At 39.0% G+C, this 24922-nt stretch overlaps 1 protein-coding gene across 1 annotated transcript in view; it reads right to left on the reverse strand.

Annotated features, from left to right (window-relative positions):
• FARP2 (FERM, ARH/RhoGEF and pleckstrin domain protein 2) overlaps positions 1–24922 on the reverse strand; it is a 71478-nt gene that overhangs the window by 37561 nt on the left and 8995 nt on the right. Inside the window, exons 2-7 of the mRNA XM_086754425.1 lie at positions 17631–17735; positions 16332–16374; positions 11741–11819; positions 9732–9829; positions 7609–7723; positions 76–223 (exon numbers count right to left, since the gene is read on the reverse strand). Coding sequence (XP_086610551.1) covers positions 76–223; positions 7609–7723; positions 9732–9829; positions 11741–11819; positions 16332–16374; positions 17631–17735 — 588 coding nt within the window. The remainder of the gene's footprint in view (positions 1–75; positions 224–7608; positions 7724–9731; positions 9830–11740; positions 11820–16331; positions 16375–17630; positions 17736–24922) is intronic.

Genomic DNA, 24922 nt, shown 5'->3' on the forward strand with positions numbered 1-24922 from the left:
AAATGAGAGACTTACTCCCAAGATGTGCTAATGGAAAGACAAACACACATACCCAGTCCACTCTCCCCCTCTCACCTGGAATACCAGCACACCCATGTGTGAGACAGCTAGGTTAATTTTGGTGCCCTCACGGTCAGAGGCGAGGTGAAATCTGATGCCATACATCTCCAGTTTCCGAGCAATTTCAAGCACTTGAAAGTCTGATTCAGCAGGAGTTTGACCCCTATTTGTGAGGGAAAACAAAGTTTTAAGAATAATCTGATTCTACAATATTGCCAACATGGCTAATGCACTTAAGACTTAACTCTAGCACTAAATTATAATTTTCTGTCTCATTTGATTGGGCAGTTTCACTCCAAGTTAAGTATTACACCGGAACTTTTGTAATATGCAACAGCAGATGACTGACCTAAAATGCATCACAGAGATAGAGGCACTGAAACAAATGTGAGCTAGTTCAGACCTTTTTCAGTTTAGAAACAGCAAAGTTGTACACATCAGAGTTCAGTCCACAATGCTCCTTCCTCTGCTTGCTTTTACACACAGTAATATTAATCAAGTAAGAAGTGAGAGATGAAAGAGCTGCACAGCCAGCACGACAGACACAAAGCCAATACTGCAGCAGAACGACCCCTTTGTGGCAGGCTTTCGGGCCTGCCTCGGAATTACTACACTAGTACTATCAGGTGCACTGCCTTCCCTGTCTGTGGCCGTATGATTTCCTCCTTGACAAGGAATCCAGAGAAGGATTTTTAAAATGGTTTTTGAAGTATGATCTGCTGTTGAAATGACCCTGAAAACAGGAGGAAGATGTACACACACAGAACACCTTCTTTCTGAGGGGGCACAAAGTCCAAGCAAGCAATACTGCAAAGTTAAAAAGTTCTTATGGCAAACACAAGCCTGTAGTCTGACTGAGGTAGTCTCTGAGCTAAAAATATCCTGCAAGTCAATGCTACCGGCCAATTTCAGGCACAAACGGGGTCCAGGAGACCTGGCTAACACAGGAGACCCTCCTCCTGTGCTAACAGGGAAACACAAGCAGCGCAGGCCCTGTCCGGGCACAAGGCCTGGTGAGGCTGCCTCAGCCACAGCTGTACACAGTGACCCTGCATCCCTGCCGAAAATTATTACAAATAATAGATGTCATGTTACTTCCAAGTAAGTGCTGCATGAGCCACCTGTGCCAGCACATTGATTGAATTGTTCCTGCAATGTGCAAGATCCATTACCATAAATGTAATGGTACAAGGAAGACAAAGAGGGTAAAAATTTATTAGTATTCTATTTACAATCAACTAGTGCCGAAACCAGATTAGATTCCTGCACACAGACAAACTTTTAAAATCCTCTTTTCCAAGAAATGGCTTTCCTTACATAAATCTGTATGTCATTTCATTAAAATAGATGATAAACTATTTGTGGCATCATCTATTTTCACGTACTGTGTAGTGCCAAGCACAACATCAGCACTAAATAAATTCTCCTGCTACCCTGACTTGCCTTTCTGGGCATGCTCCTTAAAAATACCTCCTTCTACGTATAATTTAAAACATGACTATAAGTACAACTTTTTTGCTCCGTATAGATTTCTTTTCAATATAAATTGAGAATATTAAAGTGAATGATTATTACATCTGAATTTATCAGGAACAGGGATGACGACAATACTTATTAACTGCATGTAGCAACTGTCTCTAAAATTCAGAGTGCAATTATGAAACTTATGTAGGACGCTAACATTTTTTAAATGGAACTTGTTAGAAGAAACAATGCTGCTTTGATTCTTAGTAAAATGCTCAGACTAAAACACACAAATACACAAAAATGCACTGAGAAAGTAAGCCTGAATGCACATACGTTCGACGATAGGATTTCAACAGTTTTCTATTGCCTTATTCATTCTGGAGGGAAAAAAAAAATAATCTAAAACACTACAACAGGAAATCCAATTTTTTTTTTTATTTTGCCAACTGGAGAAAGCAGGAATTCAGTGAAGTTCCTAACTTTACAAGTTCAGTCTATAATTCCAATCCTACCCAAACGTCAGTATTATATGACTGTGTATGTATAAAGACATTGTAAAGAATAAACACAAAGGAAAAAAAAATCTGATTTCAAATGCCAAAAGCAATGGCAAACTACATCAAGAGATAGATTTCTAGCAGTGTTACCACCACATGTACTAGTTGTGTCTAAGAGCTTAAACTGGCAAAGCAGATTTCTCTTCCCTTTACCGAAATGAGCAATGCTGGAAGAAGTGTTTTTATATTGGTTTTAAGCGTTACTAGCATTCCTTCCATAGACTCCTTAACCACGTCAAAATAGCTGAAGTACCATGGTTCCTGTTTATTAAACAGATACAAGACAAAAAAAGGTAGATAATAAGTATTAATTTTGGCCACAGCTTCCTGAGTTACACTCTAAGAGCACAGTGTGTAACTCCCACTCACACTAATTCCTGCTATAATTCTATTGAATAGAGCGACATTAAGCATGAAAGTGGTGCTTTGTCTTTGAAAGAGGATGCCGAGGATGCTAAGGTTGCTGGAGTTTAGGAAGGGGGGCTGGAAGGGAAGCGAAACAAAAATTAGGATAAAATGACAACTAGAAAATCTGAGCTATCTAGTACTAAGAATTCTTCATAAACAACCACTGACAGTTATTTTACATTCCATCAGATATGATCCAAAGCACGGTGCATCTCAGAAATAATTTAATTTTAAAAAACCCCTGTATTCTCATGCACACAAACTACCAAAGAAGGGAGAGCCTTGAGTGGGGAAAGCTGGGAGCGATGCTCACACTGCACCACAAACGGTTACAAATGAGAAGTAGTCTCAGTGTAATTACCCTCAGATGTCTGCTGCAGACTAAGCTGCACAGACCAGCCCAAAAACAATCTGCTCTAATTTTGTTCATCCATTAAGCAGATAAATCTACTTAGTCTTCCCCAGGTCAATGGACAACAGACTATCTTTTACAAGTATTTCCCTGCAAAAGCTGCTGTCAATGCAATAGGTTTTAGAGTAAAGGTTCCTTACGTACATCCACCTAGAGAAATATGGGTACTGTGTTAATTACAACATTCAGGTGACAATCGGGGCAATCGATTCAAAATAAATGCTGTTAAATGTCAGGTGATTTACAGATCATTTAAAACCAGTGATTAATATAGAATTTTAAAAACTAAGTATCAAAACGCTGCATGTGTAGAAATTGTTTAGACTATGCAGCATCCTAAAGTCATAGGTTTTTTTAATTAAAAAACAATTTATGAATTTTCAAAAACAATTTAAATCATGGACAACTAGGCTAACAAGTTGTGAAAGGACATGAGAGATTAACATAAATATTCATCTATCAAATAAGCTATTTCTCTCCTGACTTATGTATGTACACAAAAAAAAAAATCCACACAGCCATGTGAATGCAAGTAAATTATGTTATGTTTAATTCCAGACCACACTCACCTCGCAGCAAGTGTTCTACTCACGCTACTTTCAGGAAGGCAGTAAACACAGCATTTTGAGTGTCTGGGGTGCCAGGATTTAACTGCACCACCACCACATCTTCAAAATATAAACTGTTTTTTTAAATAAACTATAGAAATAAAATAAGTAAAGTTAACTCAGGCTCTTGCTGAAGCAACTAAGTAATGTGCTATCCCAAAAACATCACTCATCCTGTTTGCTGTTACTACATCTGCAAAGTTAAATATAAAAACCATATTTCTGTATTTGTGAAAAGAAAGTATTTGTAAAAGTGAATTAAAAAAAAAAGGCTATTTAATATAATATCACCTTTCAATTCCCGTTTTTCTAAATACAACTTTCTCTCAGAATCATAGAATGCTTTGGGTTGGAAGGGACCTTTAAAGCCCATCCAGTCCAACCCCCCTGCAAGGAGCAGGGACATCTCCAACCAGATCAGGTTGCTCAGAGCCCCGTCCAACCTGGACACTTCTTTTGATACAGAATGGATTGGACACACAGATTCTGTTTTATTCAGCTTTATGTTCTTCTACCAGCTCTAATAGCTACAGTGAAGCAATTAAAAAAAAAACAAAAAACAAAACACAACTTTATAATCTGAAGAGACACTCCATAGCATCATCCAAAGAGACTGAGCACCTCGGCATCCTCCTGCTCCCCCAGCTTGGCGCTGGAAGGCATCCTGCTGCTGCAGCTCCAGCCTTTGAAAGCCAAATGGATACTCCTGGTTTGGTATGACACAGAAACCTCCCGTAAACTGGTATATGAGTAAGGGTGTTCTAGGCAAAGCAAGGGCTGCAAAGAAGGAAAACTGAGGCAGAAAGACAACAATGCAGTAGTGATTTGGAGATGAGACATCCTGCCAGAAATCGATTTCTTTTCCTGAAGGCTCTGTTTATATGAGAAGTCTCTGTCAAAAGCAATCATCAGTGGAAGAAAATATCAGTCTGCTAAAGGTGAGGGTCAACTGAAGGAAATACGAAAATAAAATGTAAAAATAAAAATATGGTGTACAAAGATGATAATAAAGAGAAGCATTCTGTCCATTTAACCACACTGCGCACTGCCAGGAAGGAGAGAAATGCCCAAGGTCCATGCTCGCGCTTGCTACTTGGAATAGAAATGAGGAAAACATATGTCTAAACTCTGAGAAAACATGAGACCTTCACAACTCCTACTAAAAATGGAAAAGGGTGGGCAACATTCTCTGGGTAAGGGAAGAGAGAAGAGGCATGTACAGAAGTCATAGCTATTTTTAGGATTGCAGTGCTTCCAAAATTACATCTCTCTAATAAAAATTTTTCCAAAAGCGCAGAGGATTTAAAACATGCGTCCAAGGTACTCAGGTATTGCTAACGTTCGATTGTAACCTTTCCCAACCACATGCATCATCTTTTAATCTTACCATAGTCTGAATGCACACTTCTAAAACAATGTTTTAAAACAAGATTAGTAATAATTTTAATAATATGGTTGTATTAGATGCAATTCTCATTAAGCTAATGAAAAGTACATTTATGAAGCAAGGAATCTTTTCCTATTAACCTTCCCCTGACTTCTTCCTGACAGGCAAAAATACAAACTTTCCTTACTGTAAAGAATGATTAGAAGTAACTTGTTTGAAATAAAGCTCAACCCTAATTAATAAAATTACTAGTCCCTGACTCACTCAGAAGACACTCGTGACCATTTTATCAAGAAAAGTAAACCAAGAAAATTCCCCACAAGCAGAAGCAACTCAGTTGGATCCAGACACATGATTAACAAAGGACTGTTCTGTGCATGGTCTGGAGGTACTTATCCTGGAATTACAAAATCACACATTTAATCTTAAATTTGAAAGCCAACAGCCTATCTATATGATGCCATAAAACCTTTCATGAAGCCATTTGCAGCTTTAGACTCCGCAGCAACTTGCAGCAGTAAGTTTCACAATGTCGTTATGAGCTGTATGAAAATGATGTTCTTTTCTTTTAATTTACTTTGAAGTTACTGCCTAATTGTTTCAGCACTTTTCTGTTGACAAGAGAAGAGTAATTAAAAATTTCTATGCAATTAATGGCTTGCCTCCCTCAGCTACCTTCTCCCAAGGTGAAGAATCCTATTCATACAGTTTAATTTACTTCAAAATTACTTCAAAACAGCATTTAGTTTGTTCCTTTGTCATTTCCATACACACCTCAAAGGTTCGCAAGCAGAAAAAAGTAAAATATCTGATTTCATCAAGAATCAACAAAGTTTAAATTCTATCAATATCAATAATTCAGTACAACTGAAAATGAGTGATCATAAAAAGCAGGGGACTGAGTTTCTAATAATGTTCAAAGTGCCCTTCTAGTGCCCCTGTACTTGGCACTGGCAAGGCCACACCTCAGCACTGTGTTCAGTTTTGGGCCCCTCAGTACAAAAAGGACATTGAGTTGCTGGAGGGCATCCAGAGAAGGGCAACAAAGTTGATGAAGGGTCTGGAGAACAAGTCTTACGAGAAGCGGCTGAGGGAACTGGGATTGCTTAGTTTGGAGAAGAGGAGGCTGAGGGGAGGCCTTATCACTCTGTCCAACTACCTGAAAGGAGGTTGTAGGGAGGCAGGTGTTGGTCTCTTCTCCCAAGTAACTAGTGACAGGACGAGAGAAAATAGCCTCAAGCTGTGGCAGGAGAGGTTTAGATTGGATATTAGGAAAAATTTCTTTACTGAAAGAGTGACCAGACACTGGAACAGGCTGCCCCAGGGAAGCGGTGGAGTCACCATCCCTGGAGGTGTTCAAAAAACGTGTAGACGTGGCACTCCAGGACATGGTTTAGTAGGCATGGTGGTGTTGTGTTGATGATTAGACTTGATGATGTTAGAGGTCTTTTCCAACCATAATGATTCTATGATAATACAGGATGTGTCCGAGCCTTAAACATCTATGTTGCCCTGAAAAACCTAGTTGCTGTGTCTTAAAAGAAGGTCAGTCAATCCCCAAGTTTACCCATGCAGAGCAAAAGGAAAATTTAAATTTCTAATATACTATTTGGATTATAATGCATAACCATGCACAATAAACTATGGTGCAGATATTCACAACTAACAAAAGCACTTCAAACTAGTAAATCCTAATATGCAAGGTCTCAAAAATTACAGAAAAGAAAATGGTGAAATCAAAGCTCTATCACCATTTTATCAAACAACTTCTCTTGATTTAACCTGTCAACTCCAAGAACTGCACAAGAGAGGTTAGGACCATTATTTCAGGTAAAATTCTCAGACTGAAAATTCTCAGTGACATTAATACTGTGCTTAAAAGCCTAAAAGAATGAAGCTGTGTCAAATACAGATCATGCAATGCACACTCTGATTTTCTGAGTAGAATTTTGGTCACAACAGAGCCACCCTGTAGGTTGACTTCTCTTTCACGTTGACTGTCTGCTCCAAATCTTCTTACTTATCAAAATATTTTACACTGCAGAGACTAGGTCTTCACATTTCAAGACCGGCCAGATTCGATCACAAAAGACACGACCTTACTGTACACAGAATGTGAATGGTGGGAGAAGTGGGCATTTCAAATAATAAAGGATTCATTTCTCTAGTTCCTGATTGTGTGTTGGAATTATTTTTATATTTGTAGCAAATAGTTTCTTTGTCCCTAATAAACTTTACTTATGTCAAAAATACTCCAGCTGTAAGATAAAGTATTGCACAAATTCTGATGAGTTATTTCTCCTCCACTCCCTCCATCCTTTGCCATTTCCTTTATGGTTAATGATACAGAATGAGTAAAATGCAATTGATTTGTAATTATTTAGACAAAAGCAAGACCTATGCATTTGATGGCAAGCTGAACTTTGCTTTGTAGACTGGAAATTGTGAAGAATGCTTTTGCCTAAAACCATTATTACAAGCTCATGATAGCTTTCTTCAGTATGTTATTAAAGGTACATTAAAAAATCACTTGAGAAAAACTACTGCCCAACAACTCGGTCCTAACTATGTAACTATTGCTACATTTAACTTTTCTTATTAGAGGTAAATGGTGTTTAACTTATACAATCTTAACATCACCCTATCACGCTCAACCTCCATCAAGCAAGACCATCTGCTCCCCAGGGGTACACATTAATCCTTACTTACACATGCTTTCTGTGGAACTCCAGAATCTTTCCTTCAATTCTCTCCTGGTTTGGCAAATACTGGTTTGTTTTAAGGTGTTCTCGATCCTCAGATTCATCAAAATCCCCTATTTCAGCTGTTACAGAAAACAAAACAACGTTAGAATAAGACGAAACAATAGAAAAAGAACAATGCCAGAAAATACTTGGTAAGGAATTACAGAGACCCCAAGAACTAGAATGCATTTTCCTTTAAGCGCTTCAAATTTGTGCATTATACTTTGTATCCAGCTTAATTTTACAAAAATCTCACATTCATCCCAAGTAGAATTCCAGGGGATTTTATAGCAGTGTTTGAATATAGTTTTTAAAATTTAGACTTCTTTATGGTCAAACATGAGACTTGTAGAAGACCCGTGAGGTGGTCTAAACATTTCTTCCTCACAGATATCTCATACTAAACCAGCATACTTCAATTTAATTTTTCTAAATATATGTGAGATAGTTATGGACAAGCCTGCTTGGGAAGAGGGCAAATTAGATTTTAGGAATTGTCAAGTTTTTGGCTTGGAAAAGAACAGCATGAGGCAGGCAGAACATATGGCAGATGTATATAAAAATTACAAGTTAAAGAAATTATTTTTAAGTTATTTACTTTTTTCTGATAACAAAACATGAAGTTACAATGTTAAATTAAAATGCAAAAGTTTTAAAAAGACGGAAGGATACATGTTATCTTACAAAACTCCAAAAAACTGAGCTGGGAAGCTCATTTTCATGGAAGGATGCCAAAAATACAAGCAAATTCAAAAGTGAGACAAATGTACGCAAGCGAAGTTCATCAACAACAACTAAACAAAGAGATGCAGAGTAAATTTTTGACTTAGAAAGGCCAAACACAAAGATTACTGGATGTATGCAGCAAAGGAAGTATCACCACATGCTTGCTCTGTTTCTGAGGGCTTCCCCACAACATCTATCAACTACTGTCACAGAAAGGAGAGTGCACAAAGTGAACTAATAGTCTCATCCAAGGCAGCTGCTATTAAAAAAAAACGAAGCAATATCCTGTTTAAAATCAAGCCAGTACACAGAACATCAGGAAGAAAAAACAATTGAAAGGCACTTTTGTAAAATAATTTATGTTAAAAATAATCTCATTCTTTCTCACTTCCAATTTTCTAGCAGGGCAGAAGCAAGCTAAGCAAGGCCAGATGCTGAGGTTTGTCCACCAGCTCCACACGGCACTGTGGGGTGCAGAACTTACACAGGAAAATCATGAGCAAATTTTACCTGTGTCACTCACTGATGGCACACACACAAGATAGATTTGCTCTTCCAATAAAATCACCATAACTAATATTATTATAATTGTATTACTGTATTACCATGCAGAATTACATAACTAATAACTATTTACCAGCGCACGTGTGAAGAGGTATCATTTAACAGCCTCTGTTTCAAGCCAGCAAAGAGGCACAAAATCCACTCCTGCAGCTCAGGTTACAGATCTGTAAACACTGTATGATTTGGCTGCTGCTCAAACTAATTTGATGCCTGAATTCATCCAAGTTTTTCAACCTGCTTGTCTTAAAGGCCTCGTTTTTAGGCCTTAGGTGCGTAGAGCAGCAACATGGAGAGCTTCCAAATCAATTGCTTCCCATTTCCATTCGCACTCCCAGCAATGTGGAAAGCTGCTAACAACTCTTCACTGTCAAACTTGTTCTAGCACGTTTCTAGTTTTATTTCAGTCCAGTCTCCACACAGTCATCTCCCCCCAGCCACAACGTAACCAAGAAACAAAACCCAGGAAGCACAGAGGCAGATGGGAGCAGCTGTCTGGAAGATGAGGAGTGCTGGAGACCCGGTTTGCAGAGCCAGAGAAAACAGAAAACACGCAAAGGGTTTGGTTTTGTACAGTCTGCATGAAGCCAAGGTTATCTCGTACATAAGCAGCAGCTGTTCCTCACCACAGCTAGCCCTGATCATAATCCCAGTGGTCAAAATCAATGGGTTTACTGCATGTAGAGAAGGAAATACCACAAAACAAAAAAATGCTTTTAGTTACCAAAAGCTTCTGTACGCTATTTAACTCTGGTTAGCAATGGCAACATCCCCTGATGTCCCCACAGTCGAGATACTCACACTGCAGAAGGTGAGAGACCAGAAGAGCAGCCGTATTGTCGCTGCAGGTCAGCCGTTCCTCTGCCAGGTCTCTCTTGATTTGCAATGCAAACAGGTACCTGAGAGAGTTACAAGCACCAGAGTTACAAGTACCACCTCAACATGTGAAAGAAAAGTAAGCCAACTGAGCAGTATTTTATAAAACCAGCATCTCCTAGTTCTTCTTTACAAAACCAAGATAATGCAGAAGCCTTGCTACCAAGGACAGTCAAATTAAACCAAACAACCCGTGACTAATCCAGTGCAATTTATCAACATAAACAAACACACAGGGACAAGGAAGAAGGAAAATCATGCTTTTAACAAGTTTGATTTGTAAACTAACAGAGCAGATGTAATTTTTAGCTGGAAAGAAACTTAATGAAAGAAACTTAATCAAGTGATTTTATCTATTAGAACGATGAGAGAACGATTAGAAGGATGAAAGAACGTCACTGATTCCAATATCTTGTAAGGAAAAATAATGAGCATTTCTGCTAGCACTCAATTAATTTACTCAGTGGTTGTATTTTTCAGGACTATAATGTTAGCAGCCTACACAGACAGTAAGAAATTAAACTTCCTTTCCTTACACCACTGTTCTCATTTAACTAAACCATTTCCCAAATCAGTTGTTAAAGAGATTTCTGTTTAATAGTTTTGTGTAAGTAATAAGCTGCCTGCAAAACATACAAGAATAGAAGAAAAACGTGGCAGCCTTGAAAGTGTGCTGATAAGGACTGATTTAATAACCTAAACCAATTTTAATATATTTTTATGAATGTAATGCTAGCAAGTCTTTTGTGCTTTCCTTTTTTGCTTCAAAGAAGGTGCAATGAGGACTCCAGTAAATAGACAACAACTCATTACTATAAAGCTTTGACCTGACAGACAGATCAATACTCTTTAACAAATTCCACCCTGAAAGAGAACAGTTATTTTTTTAAAAAGAATTAATTTTAAAGCATTATACATCACATTATTGAGGCAAAAAAGATAATAAAAGGTATACATTTTGAACGTTATGTTTTTTAAAAATTTTAAAGTAGGGTATGTTCTATAAAGTATGCTGTTTTCTGTGTATCTGGATGAGCTATCTTGGTTTCTTTAATGCACTCACAATAAAGTGTACATATCATTAAGAGCATTATGAAATACTTAGATGCTCTAAGCACAGACCAGAATTCCACAATAAATACTTCATAAATAGGCAAAAATACAGTTCCTGCTTGAAAAAGCTGTATTCCTAATGCAATTTCTATAAGAAACATAAACTAACATAAGAAAATTGGGAGCAAAGGAAATATTTAGACAGTATTTTTCGTTACAAGAGACAATCACATCACAGCAGTTATTCTGGTTGGCCCTAAAATAAGTCTGAAGGATAAGGAACCTCTGCAGAGCTCTAAAAGGAATTCCAATTAAAAGTAGTAAAACTGGGAAAAGCACTAAGTGAGCTCTATAAACACTAAAATCCTGGATAATGTCCTTGTTACAGGCATAGACTTCAAACCACATTGCCAGGTGCTAGCAAGTGGATAGGTCTGCTTAATTTACCAAAGATCAATTAGCAATCGGCAAAAGCAACTCATGATACACAGGGGTGAAAAACGTGAACAGTAAAGCATGTTAGCTAGTTGTGGAATACTTAAAGTGTGGACTTTGGAAGTTTAAATAAGAAATAATTTATTAAAACGCGTACTGATTATTTTACATAGGTACGGTTTATAAACTTTAGTATTTCCTCTATACCCTTTTTGACACCATGATGTTTGGTAAACCCTAACCTGTACTCTCTTCTGTTTTGAAAAATATTTTTTCTGATAGCATTCATCTAAACATGCATCTGCCAAAACTGACACGAATGAAAAGTGCTTTCACTCATCTTCAACGTAAGCTTTGTTTGGAAACAGATGCAATGTCCTCCTACTCTTACCTTCCTATTAATTCAGTAGGTAATGCAAATCAAATTTTTTTTAAAAATACTTTACCTAGTATATTCCTCTTGCAACTGACCCGGGTCTGGAGGGAAAAACTTTACCGCCAGACGAAGCATTGTAGTCTTTGGTCCTATAAGAAAAGTTAGTAATTTCACAAAAAACTCTTGTTCTTCATAATCACATGCATATTCTGTTTTCCAGCATGCACAGAAATACAACACACACGAAGTCTAGCCACCTTTCAGCTTGACAGCTACCTATAGTGGGCCCATGGGGTAGAGATTGACCATGTCAACAGAGATAGAGCAGATAGCTCCTCTGAAAACCATCTACGCTACTTCCAAGGCAAGTCTGCAGCTTGAATGCTGTAAAAATAGTTCCGTGCAACATGAAAGCTGTAACACCCCAAAGCAACTGTCTGACTGCATACAAGGGCATCACAGATGACCCAACAAGAAGTTCCCAGAAGGGGGGGGAAGTGGGGGACACACCCCATGCGCTGTCCCAACACCAGCATGCCACGGGCTGCCCCACCACCACCAGAGCTGTCGTTGAGCTGAATCCACGAGCCCAGCTGGTCCCAGCTAGCTACCCACGGAGATAAAAGTGCATTTGCAGGCTGCTCCTGGCATGCTTGTTAATACCCATTTCTTCCCATTTTTAATGCTCTTCTTGTTAATCTCAACCACAGGAAGAAAACTAATTTAACGCTTAAGCCTGAACAGAATCCTAAGTATATGGAATAGCCCATAATGCTCTGTGTGACATTTTACAACAAGAAAATCCAACTGCGACTGGACCGTGTTCACAGTTTCAGTGTCACAACTCAGCCTACTGAACCCCCTGACTCCATATCCACAATCCCCTGTTTCACCAGTGCTTTCAGAGGAATGTTACAGGGTACCACAATCACTTGCTGTGCTGCAAGTGCTGTGCTTCAGCGATACGTGAATATCCACATATTTTGTGACCCAACTGAACCTCAAAGCCAGCCCTGCTGATGGGTGACCTCCAGAGGTGCCTTCTAGTCCCAGCCACCCTGGGTGCCTTCCAGTCCCAGCCACCCTGGGACTCTGCGTGCCACTGCTGTTTCAAAGCAAGCTTAGCCAAATAAAAATAAAATAGATAAGGACAAACCAGTCTGCTTTAATTTATTTTAAGCCACAAGATCTCTTAAAACTTGATGAAGTCCAACTTAACCCCATCAACCCCAAAGTACACTGATTTCTTCCGTTCAGAATACCCAATTCCCATACACCAAACATTCCTCTGCTCACTCACCCTCTCATTTGCTAACAGGCGAATAATAAACTTTGCTTTCTGCCAAGCAGCTGGGAGAACTAATTCTCAGAGCTGTCAGGAGAGTAGCTCCCAATCTCCGATCCCAGAATTATCAAAGCTTCAGTAAACCAAAAAACTAAAATCCTCCTCCTTATTACAATGTAGTATCTAGAAATGAAAGGAGGCTGGAAATAACACCCTATAATGATACACAAAGCTCACATTTGGCAGGGAGTAAAACCATACTAAGGATTTTATAGCTCTTCAGATGCACCAAGTGAGGAAAATAAATAGTTTTAATGACTGTGGTAAAAAGACCAAAACTTTATACCAAATTTCTGAAAATACTGCAAGTCCTGGAGACTTTCACGAGGTTAAGAACAGACTTGCACGTTACTCATGCCAATCAACCTGAAAGTATTGCGGCAGGAGCAATTTTGGCAGTGTTCCAAGCATCACTTACATTCAAAATTAAAAACATAATACTGCATATTTGCTTCTGCAGCACAACTACTCCTCTTTTTGTTTTTTTTTTTTGTTTTTTTTTTAATCTTGCCTTTCCTCTACAAATAAGTCCCATTCTAATTAGGAAAAGAAACACTGGGTCAGTCTTAACCAAGATGCAGAATTTATTGTAAAAATCCAAATCTGAGCAAAACCAAGAAAAACAACAAAAAAAAGAAGTCAGGAAAAATTACTCATGCAGGTATGGTAAACACAACACTATATAAACCAGCAACACCTCAGAGAAGGTACCCAAATGCCAACTTGATAGCGTGTGCCTGGAAGTCGAAAATTTGAATCTAAACTTCTTGCCTTTTAGAGTGGTTTGGTAGTAAAACTGACTGCATTCATTTGAAATTAATCAAAAATAAAATCCTTGCCATACAACACAAAGTTCTACATATCTCACAACAGGTCATTAGTGAAGACTAATTTGAAGTGAATGTTAATAATCTAGATATTTTGGTTTTAGAGAGCATGTCAAAGACTCAGAACCGCACGCTTACAACTACACAGCAACCACCATCCACATAAACTCGAGCGCTACTACCTTATATAGCTGTATATTCCAGCTATGTTACCTTAAAGTCCATGATAATAGCTAACATTCCCCTACTGCTGGACTAAAAGTTACAAGGTTAACTGGAAAATCATTTAGTTATACAAAAAACCAACCAAAAAAAACCCCAAAAAACTCAATCCCCCCCCCAAAAAAAACCAACAAAAAAGAACCTCAACAAAAGCTCTTAAAGTGAGAATATAAGAAAAGATTCTCCATTCATGTCAAGTTCAGGAATTTCTTAACAGTATGAGCACACTCACCAAATTCATCCTTACAGAATTTTGCTTTCCCTTGGGAAACACCCAGCAGGCAAACACAGAGCAGGGACACGCAGAGGGCCCCAGGCAGAGGGACAGCGGGGAAGGGCAGCCCCGGCCCGGCCAGGGAGTGTGGGGGCTGAAGCCACGGCGGATGTGGCTAGCGCCTCGCATAGCTGTAGTGTCAGCTGTCTTCCCATTATTGCAGCTTACTTAGTCCCTTGCTTCTCAAATGTACACCTCATCAAACAGTTAAATTAATTCTCCTCTTAAGGCTTTGTACTCGGCAGGACTGTCAAAGGAGTTCTTAGGAAGATGCTCCTGTGGATCATATGTCAGCTACTGGATTCAATGAAATAACAGCTTAAATTACCATACATGTAAGTGATGTTTTAATTGTAAATGTTTTCAAGGCTTTCTACAGTCGTATCTCATTTCAATTTTAAAAACAGCAGAATGCCAGGAAGACATTCAGCTAGCATAAAAACAACAAAAAAAAAAGAGCTCTCACCCGAGCTATCAAACTTTATAAATTTAAAATTTATTTCAGAACTTGACCATGTGCCAGACAACTGACTGGTGACAGTTTAAGATTAAAAAAAAATTAAAATAAATCTTTTGGCGTCTCTGGCAACATAACATGGGTGGTAGACCACCAAGCAGCAGAGCAGCCATAAATTTTAGCACATCCCCATGGTTTTAAACCATTTGAGAAGAATATATGCATCACCAGGGAACACACAGCCATCAGCCTACAGCCTAAGGCCAAGTTTCCCCAGTTACATGGTACAGAAGAGGATACAGAAGGAGTAACCAAGTCGCATTGCAGACCTGTGGTCTACCAAATCTTTTGACTAAGACATAATTCTTTCCAGTCAGGAGCACTGGAAAAACAAATCAAGTCTAAGTACATGGAGTATATAAAATGAAGGCACTCCAATTTTATTTTTTTTTTTAATAGTGAAAGTATTATATATCCCCCTAAAGAAGCCTTCTTTATAGCTGGTTTAGCTCTTCTGCTTAAAAACCAATGTTGCAAAAGTTAAAACATCTAGCTAGAATTGGTGACTTCTTATTTTCTGGTAATTAGTTTTAGGCAGAAGAGTAACTAAAAACTACCTCCCAGTACTAATTTTCAACATTTTTCAATTAAGATTTTGAAAGGAGTAGGAATCCACCATACCCTCCTGCTTTTGCTCTTCCACAAAGCCTTTACAATCAGAAGCAGAAAACAAGCAAACAGCTTAATCCTGTTCTAAGGGAAAAATAATGACTGATCTAATCTTTCAACATCAGAACTAGCATAGTATATTCTTCAATTATTTTTAGCCTTTAGAGTGTATCTCACATTACTTCTCAGAGTAGCATAAAGCAAAGATAGCGTTGCTATTGCAATATCCTGCTGACCAAAGAGCAGAAACAAATGTCACAACCGAAGCGAAGGGAACTCTGAAGCTGCAGCCACCCGCCAGGTGGGAGATCCCTAACTCTCTACCTCTGCTCTCTTAGCTAAGATGCTCCTGAGCACACTGGAGAGAGGTTTTGAGACTGAGATGGGAATTTCCACCCTGCTGAAATTCCCTGGTGTCAGTAAGCTCTGAGTGCAGCTTTTCGCAGCCCTTCTGAAAGGTGTATCAGCTCTCAGGCTGGACCTCACGACTGCAGATGCTACCCCCTCCCATGCAACCGGTGCAATAAGCCAGAATATTCCATTTTCCTTCCACCATAAAGCAACACAACTTACAAAAGCTCACAAACAACAAATGTTATATTTCACTTAAACTTAACACCAGTTGACTCAATCTATCTAGATACTTATCACAGAGAAAGAGTCATACCTTCAGTCAGTTTCCATTCCACCCACTACATATTACATATTAAAAAAGCCAGGTTCACATGCTCGAACAGGAACCACTATCACCCCTACCAAGTACAATTTTCAGGGAAGCATAACCAGTAAATCAAGTAGTAATTGTGAAAGCAACCCACATAAAGCAGATGCAAATGAAGGAAAACTTCCTTTTTTAAAACTACTTACTCCGAACTTGTTTAATAACAGGTTTCATAGGTTCCAGCCAAATCTGAAATTAAAGAAAAAAAATTTACAAACTGACATTCACATTTGAATACAATATGAAAACATCAAAAGTAAATTCAAATAAAGGGGTAATTTATGAGTACACGTTTCTTCTTCACTGCAGTAATGCAATAATTCCTTTGTTTTTAAAAAAAATGTACTCATGTATTTGAATTGACGTTTATCATGTACCAACAGAGAAAAGACTGATCCGTGCTTAGAAGTCATCTGGACAGAGGAAGAGTCAAGTCAGCAAAAGCACACCATCACGGCTGAGAAGACAAACATCACGCCAAAACACACAACTGTAGACAGAAGCCAGGCTACAGAATTACAGAAAGTCTGGAGAACATGACATGCTCCAACTTTTTATCTTTCCCATGGTTTGTCCATCTCTCCTACTTACCTACCTGAGGATTTTTACTCAATATTAATTTCCCACAATTTTTTCTCTTTTGACAAGAATATTTTAAAAGAAAGACTATTGTTGTTCTAGTAAAAACACTGTCCATAAAACCAATGCAAAGTATTCTGGATGCCCAACTTCTTTTTTTTTTACCTCTCCAAACAAAAAAATTATAGCAAGACAATTATGTTTGGTCCTTTATAGTTACTCCTGTGTCTGAGAAAGAGCTGAGGCTTTTAAGAACCTTATTAGATGCAGAAACACTTCAGATGCTTTGCAGAAGGAACAGAAACTAAACAGGCTCTACAGTGCTTCCTTGCCTCAAGAGCAGTGTGTCTTAGTGCTATTAGCATTCTCTGTGTTCTCAGTTACACTTTCAGTATTTATCCAGATCAATGATTTAAAAAGTGTGCAGGTCTGTATGTCTGCTGAGGTTTATATTTATTAGAAAGAAATTCATAATGACTCTTCAGGGAAATTAACCAAAGACTGAGTCAACTGAGGACAAATATGAAGACTACCAAAACTATACACGTACTAAGATTTTATAAGTGCTCCACAGACTACACTTTGAGTTGATATCCCCCTTTCAGAGGGAAAGAGGATTTTATTTATGTCCCTGAAAGTGGGAACATCAGCAACTATTGAACTACTTTATACATTTCTTGACATTTAACAAGAAGTAGAATCTGATTCCTCCCCTCTGCTTTATTAGTCATTGTTCTGGTGGGCTAAACCAATCAACAAGAATCAGAGAGAGAATCCTACAGAAGACTTTGAAACCTTTGACACTCAAGCAACTGCATTCACCCAACCTTTTTATTATACCGAATTTGTCAGGGAACTGTACATACCCAGTATGACTGGATGTTCTGGAACTCAATCCCAAAGTAATCCGATTCAATCAAATTCAGATGCTTGTAAACTTCTGACAATAATGTCTGGCCGTAGTACTTTGACTAAGGAAGAAAAAAAATACAGTAACATGAAGAGTAGTAAGTTTACAGCAAATTAGAAAAAATTACAGCATCTTTAGAAACTGTAGAAAAATATCTCAAAGATTTTTCACATTACTTTTGTCACCATAACACACAAACATCCAATATACAGGCACAGCTCCGTACAAAAACGTTTCACAGAACCAGAGGAACTCAAGCTGGAAGGGGCCGCTGGAGGTCATCTACATCCAACCTCCTGCTCAAAGCAGCGTCAGCTACAAGACCAGAGGAGATCAGCTGCAAACTATTTGCAGCTCCTTCAATAAACGAGCTCCTTTTGTTTGTGTAGCTGGATGGGGTGGCTCTCCTTGCTGGTACCAACACCAGGGATCAGATCACATGGCCACGTGCAACTTTCACACCGGCACGACTTCGAAATGTGTGCAGATGCTCTAAGCAAATCCAAGACAGCCGAGGAAGGTTGGCGCAGGGCGGTTTGCACCCAGTGAGGATTAACCTCTCACCTAGGAAGCCCTGGCCAGCCCCGATGGAAAGCAAAAGTTGCGCAAGCAGGGCTTCACGGGGCAGGCAGACCAGGATCACAGCCACTGAGCAGAAGCTGCTCATCCCAGCACATGCAAGACCTTTGCTGACAGAACTACACCTCATCTTCTGCAAAGGAATATCTCTGAAAAATCCTAACTGTTTTCTTACAACAGTGTTCAGTAAACCCAAGGTGATAGTATTTATTCTGTTAATTAAGAAATAATCAGTGGGAACCCAAGCATCCTCCTCTCGCACCACACCTTCTATGTAACGTCATCTGCGACGAATCCCTCAAGAAACCCACGCACTAGCCCTTTTCGCAGTCAAGTTAGGTGCAAAGCCACAAAGCAAACATTGGCGGAAAGCAGCTGTGGTAATACAGGAGAAAACGGGAAACTTTCACAGCACACCCAAAACAACTACACTTGCGTCTGCTTATTAAAAAATAGGAGCTTGCTCTCAGCATCTACTATTGCATGACTGCAGCAGCCACAACAAAAAAACAGCATTTATGAACATGTACATCGGTCTATGAAATGAATCCAGAGGGCTTTCACATCCCTCAGTACCTCTTCCAGCAACACACAAAAGGTAGCAGGGCTGCAAGCGTAGGCTGTGGAAGGAGGTGGCATGGCCACCAATATCCATGTTCTGCCTTGGACCACGGAACTAATACTGCAACTGCGGTGACAAGGTCTGGCATCACTCTGGTCAGCCAGGTGATCCAGCAGTCATGCCACCGAGGCCTTGTTTATTTGGAAAAGTCAGCATGCCAGAAGAGTCTATGACTTTTCCATGAAAGCAGGCACACAATTCTGTAATGGACTCTTTAAACGCAGAATGGTGTATCTTTTAAAAGTAGTAGGTATTATAATAACTTAGCACATAGAATTAGAATAATTTAATAAAGTGCAAGCAAAAATATCTCACAGAATGAATGGTTAAAATAAATAATAGCTTTAAAATAAAGAGAGTTTAAAAAAGTAAAAAAGATGGTGCAAGCTGGGAAAATTGTTTCACATTACTGAGAAGCACAAAAATTCAAGAGTAATTGCTTCTTACAGGAAAAAGAGATTAACTGTGGATGTTTTTAGAACCGTGCAGTTTAGCTAAATACCTCTGTACCACTTAAAAAAACCCCAAGCTTTATTGAGAAAAAGTGTGCCAGTTCTGCAGTAGTGCAAATCTGAAATAGCTTTGGTAATCGCACTGATGTGAACGGAGCTGACTGAATCCAACACTATAACCAAGGAGGAAAGTTCAGAAACAGAAGGACAGACGACGATACGAGATCGGCTTGTCCCTGCTCGTGCTTTCACGAGCCACAGTTACCTACAAGGGCAGCCATGGGTGTGAAGCACAGGTAAGGCGAATTCACCTGGCACAAACACTACTCATTCAAAACATTTCTTGGTATCATGCTGGATCAGGTCACCAATGCTGAAACCCCCAAATAAAACTGCAAGTCAGGAGAAATGATCGAGTTCTTCGTCACTTCCGTGGGTGCCTGGTTGGGAGATGATGCAGGTAATGCAGTATGGTGAGAAGGAGCACTCTCCTCTTTTCCTGGACAAGCTTTGAGATGTCTAAGATGGTATTTTCTTTGTAAGAACACAGCTGATTTTTCTTTTAACTAAAATCTGTGCTTGCAGAAGACTCTGTGGGTATGGAGTTTGGATTTTAATGATGACAACAAAATACGATTGTTGTCATAACACAGGTAACAGTAAACCACATCTTCAGTAAATAACGTTCTTGCTCTTCTGTCTACAGGCATGTTATAGACCATTTGCCACAGGACACATGCTCCTAGAGAAATGCATTTTGAAAATGCAGTTTTTAACTGTCAAATGAAATACATTGCTTGTCTTGCACTTGTGAATAAATCTTAAAATAGTAACAGAAAAAAAAACCTCCTTAAATATGACTTTTTTTTTCTTTTTTTTTTTTTTAAGGTATACATGCATTTATTATTATTATTTTACACCTGCTGTTCACAAGCACCACAGGTTTCAGAAAGGAATACTTTTTAGCCAGGGATATTTGTGGGGATGCAGCAGTACCCTGACTGACACCCCATATAGTCTGATCTGCAGAAGACGGGCCACGCCACCCTGCCTCCTCATGGCTAGATCTATTAACCTCTAGAAGTCATCAGCCAGGACATGTCCTGTGACCCCCAAATTATTTTAACCGGGCTATCAACTCTAATTTTGAGTGTAACTTACAATAACAAGTTAACAAAAATCTCATTCTAAGTTGAATATCATTTCATAGTACTTCCTTCAAAGTATAAAGCAACAGTGTCACATTTTAAAAGAACAGTATTAATTTTATTTTATTTTTAAATAAAAATAGGTTACAAAAGCTTGAGAGAGAACACAATCTTTTATTACTCTGTTTCAAATGTTGTGGGAAAACTCCTCTTAGAGCTATTTAGTTCCCTAAATTGATTGTTACATTTACAACCATCCTTTCCAAAAAGCTGCTTTAACATTTTGAAGTTGACAGAAATGAAAGTTATGTAGTGGGTAGCTCCATGTCATTGTATAATCTGCCTAGAAGCAGCACAAAGCAAAATTTTTTAAGTAATTACTTAATTACTGTAATTTTGACGTCAGGGCAAGAAGCTGCATTAATGCCTTTCAGAAAGGTCCTGTTTTCAATACAAACTCACAACACGGCATACTTTCCATTCCAAACTTCTCAATTACTCTTTATATGCTGCCAAGACAACAACTACTGATTCTACTGAATTAGTGAATTATTTCACATTTTTTAAAAAAGAAGAAAAAAACAGGGTAAAAAAAATTAAATAGGCAGCTAACAAAAACTTTCCCTAGCGACCCAGCTTTAACTGTACTACAGACTATTTAACAAGTCATCAGCAGCAGACTGCTCAGTACAGTAGATTTTCTCAAATCGATTTGTAAAGATCCCTTGGAAGCCGTGCAAGCGGGGTATCCTGGCAGGCGATGACGCTACGGAGGGCCCTACGCTGCCAACACCCCTGCGTGGCAATGCCCTGCCCGCACGCAGGAGCGCTGACACCTTTAGCCCAGGCTCAGCACCAGGCAGGAGCAGAAACCAAGAGGTAAAAATCACTACCTATGTGGCAGATCCTCCCTCTGCTATAACGTTTTAGCTTAGGAAGACAGGAAAACAAACTAGGAACATATAGCCTATGATTTTCAGTAGACCATAGTTCAGTATTATCAAAACCAATTCTTCCTCTGCAGCTCCTAAAGATGTCTTCCAGAACATCTTAACTTTCTGCTTCCACATATGTTAACTTAAAAAAAAAAAACCAAAAAAACCCACAGTATTTTCATAATGAATAGTATTCTCATATTCCATAATGGACAAAGTGCTCTTGCTCAAACTTTCCAAAAATGAAATCCACTTTTGGCAGCAGTTAGGATGGAGGGGGATTTACCCAAAAAAAAAAAAAAAATTCAGTCTAAAAGTCAAGAGTTTGGAACAGAGAGTCATAAAGCAGAGGTACAGAAAGGAAACTCTTGCGTAGCCAGAGCGGGAGGAGCCACTGGCCCGCAAGTTCAGCAAACACCAGTTGACCTTGGATTTTGTGTTACAGAAATCTGCAACTGCGGGGAGAGCAAATCCTCCAGTAAACAGTGCATCTGCAGAGAGGAAGAAGTTTATATTTGACATCATCACTGACACGTGGCCAACACGGAGCGCCCCGCAAGCGGCAAAAAGAAGCGCAGGCATGAAAAGTAAACAGAATTAATTTAAATAAAGACCTCTTCACCATTCATGGACTTAGGTTTTATTTGGTGCGCTTTAGTGGTCTTCCTAATGAAAAAGTGTCTTCTCATCTTTTGGCGAGTTAAAAAAAATGGCAACCAGCAACTAAACACAGCAGTTACAGCAGACTTGCTATTTCCTTTCTTAACCAGAAATATACAAACATCTCTGAGTTTATAGCTCTGTTTATCTGCAGCCCTCTTATAATCTGTTAGATCTCTGGCCAAATGCAGCGTGATACATAAAAAATGCCTTCAAAACTCCGTATTAATAACTATCATTAATGCCACATATAAACAAAAACTGCATTTATGAATACGGGGTGGATGTTTAAACCACATTTATTAGAAAGAAGGAAATAATATAAGATGGCAAGAAATACCATTCATTAACTTTTTGTTTTCACGGCTAAAACAAGAAAACTTTAGAGCTCCATATCTAGTTCCCCAGACTGGAAAAGTGAAAAAAACCAAAAACAAACAAAAAAAAAACAAAACAAAAAAAAAAAACAAAACAAAAAGAAAAAGAAAAAAAAACAAACAAAAAACAACTGTTGTCTTTCTCAGTACTTTATTAGTTTCTTCAGTTTGGATTGGAACAAGTAACTCAAACGAAAATGGCCCCTGCCTCCCCGCAACATGAATACCTGGTCAACAGATGTGTCAGAGTGGTTTCAAGTGCTCAGCCAAATACTCCTTAAATACTATTTCATTTTGATTATCTGAACATTTAACAATAACTTTCAGCTTCAGTTATTTCAATTTTTCTTTTAATACTTTGTGAAGAAATACATCTTTTATTAAATACATGTATTTGTTTTGTTCACTTCTGTATACTGACAGTTCCCAACTACAGGTTATTTTACTGAGACAGCGCCAAACAGAGCTTGCAGTGCATTTAACAGCCAGAGCGCTGGATGCACAGCCTGTGCTGTCAGGGAATTTGACTCTCTCCTCTCTCCTACAAGGTCCCTCCTGCTGCTTCGCACCCCTGCAGTCCCTGCCTGCCCCTTACTGAAGATGACAATCCTGACTTCTTCCAGAATCGGGTCAAGAGCTACAGGAGTCCACCCAGCACACATCGAAGGCGTGTGAAACCTCCTCTAATTTTCTAACCTAGTCGTTGATATGAATTTCTTTTTTTTAAATACTTTTTTTTCTTCCCACTCGAGAGAGCAGTCTAGCTGCCAGCATGCCAGAGGTCTCCCATCTGCAGCAGCAACCTCTCTATACAGCACTGGGAGAACCGCTGGCACCTCCTAGCTCACCCCAAGAAAGCCAAACCCTCCGTGCGTCCACCGCCAGGTCTTGTTTCCCACGCCCACAGCCTGCACCATCACTGCATCATCATCAGAGGAACCTGGACATCCACCTCCGCCCCGAGCCGCAGCCGCTGGCATTTCTTATTTCGCGGTCAAAGACTGAACTTCGGGAATACATCACCACCCTGAAAACAATTTCTTAACTTCTCTACAAATTCAGACAGTGTACCCTTTCACCTTGAAAATATACTACTTTTTAAAAATATTGTGTGTCACTATTTCTACATGGCATTGAAATCCAATTTACTCAAATATGGAAGCTGCAAAACCAAATACAAATTTCCGAGCTACTTTAAGTTACATTATTATCCTACATATTGGGCATAATTTTTCGTTTTTGTTTTTTTTGTTTGTTTTTTTTTTTTTTTTAAATAATAATCTAAGATTCCTACCCAAGATTTTTTTGTCTTAAGATTTCAGTGGTTGGGTTTGTTGTGGGTTTTTTTTTTTGTTGTTTTTTGGGGGTTTGGTTTCGGTTTTGTTGGGTTTGGTTTTTTGTTTTGTTTTTTTCCAAACAGAATGCACAGCCAGACAAATTACTCTAGAAATGTAAGCCTCTGGCTCATTTAATTAAGGTTAGCTTGAAAATCTGTGATCATTTAAAGGTTCAAGCAGTGTTAAAGCACTTCACTGCCAAATGAACCAGCTCTACCCAACAAACATGCTTTTCCAGAGTGGCTAGACTTGCTGGATGCCCAAAAGTAGGAAAACAATCATTTGTTGACATGGGAAAAGATCCCCAAGAGGGAGGGAATTATGCGAATGAGATTGGGAAATGTATACCTAGGAAGGCAGCATGTAGAGACAAAAAATGGTCCCAAGTTTCAAAACTGCTCTCGTGCTGAAATACCTGGAGCACTCGAAATAAAACACGCTGTGCTCAGAAGAAAACAAAACGGCACCACAGTCAAGCATTCAGCCAGCACGTGGTCCCCAAGCGCTATAGACAAACAGCACATGGAAGATCCGCATAAAAATCATTGGGCATCAAGCAGAAACTCTCAGTTGCTTTCATTACCTGGAGAGGAAAAATACAAAAAATGCATCCCTCAGTACTTCAGCTTCATGCAGTGCTCTAGAGTACCTGGGGAAGAGGTAAGCCGCTCAAATTAAAACCCTGGAGAAAATCACTGGAAAGAGTTTTGCAGGACGCTGCTGCTTGACAGTTTGGCACCAGAGCTGATGCCTGCTAATAATTAAACATTCAGACGACAGCAGTGACAGTACTATGGAAAGCAGCTGCACTGGAGCAGCTGATCCCACGCAGCCACAAAGATCGTGGCAGTTGAAATGCTCAGTTTCAACCCCCAAACTTCACTACAAGACCCTACACACTTGTGCAAACCACTGCACCTCCCTACACCGCTCCCTCGAACGTGCCTGGCCACTTCATGCATTTAGACTGCAGGTATTCTGGGAACTTGCACAGCATCATTTCAGATGTGTGTTTATGTATATAAATAAAACTCTATGGTTTTAAGTCATTTTAAACACATATATTACTTCGCTTCCCTTTGTCCATAAAAAACATTACTGAAATTGCTAGTCTTTCTCCATTAATTATGCATTTGCC

The sequence above is a fragment of the Chlamydotis macqueenii genome, chromosome 9 (assembly GCF_036417535.1).
Source record: "Chlamydotis macqueenii isolate bChlMac1 chromosome 9, bChlMac1.mat, whole genome shotgun sequence".
Classification (NCBI taxonomy): Eukaryota; Metazoa; Chordata; class Aves; order Otidiformes; family Otididae; genus Chlamydotis; species Chlamydotis macqueenii.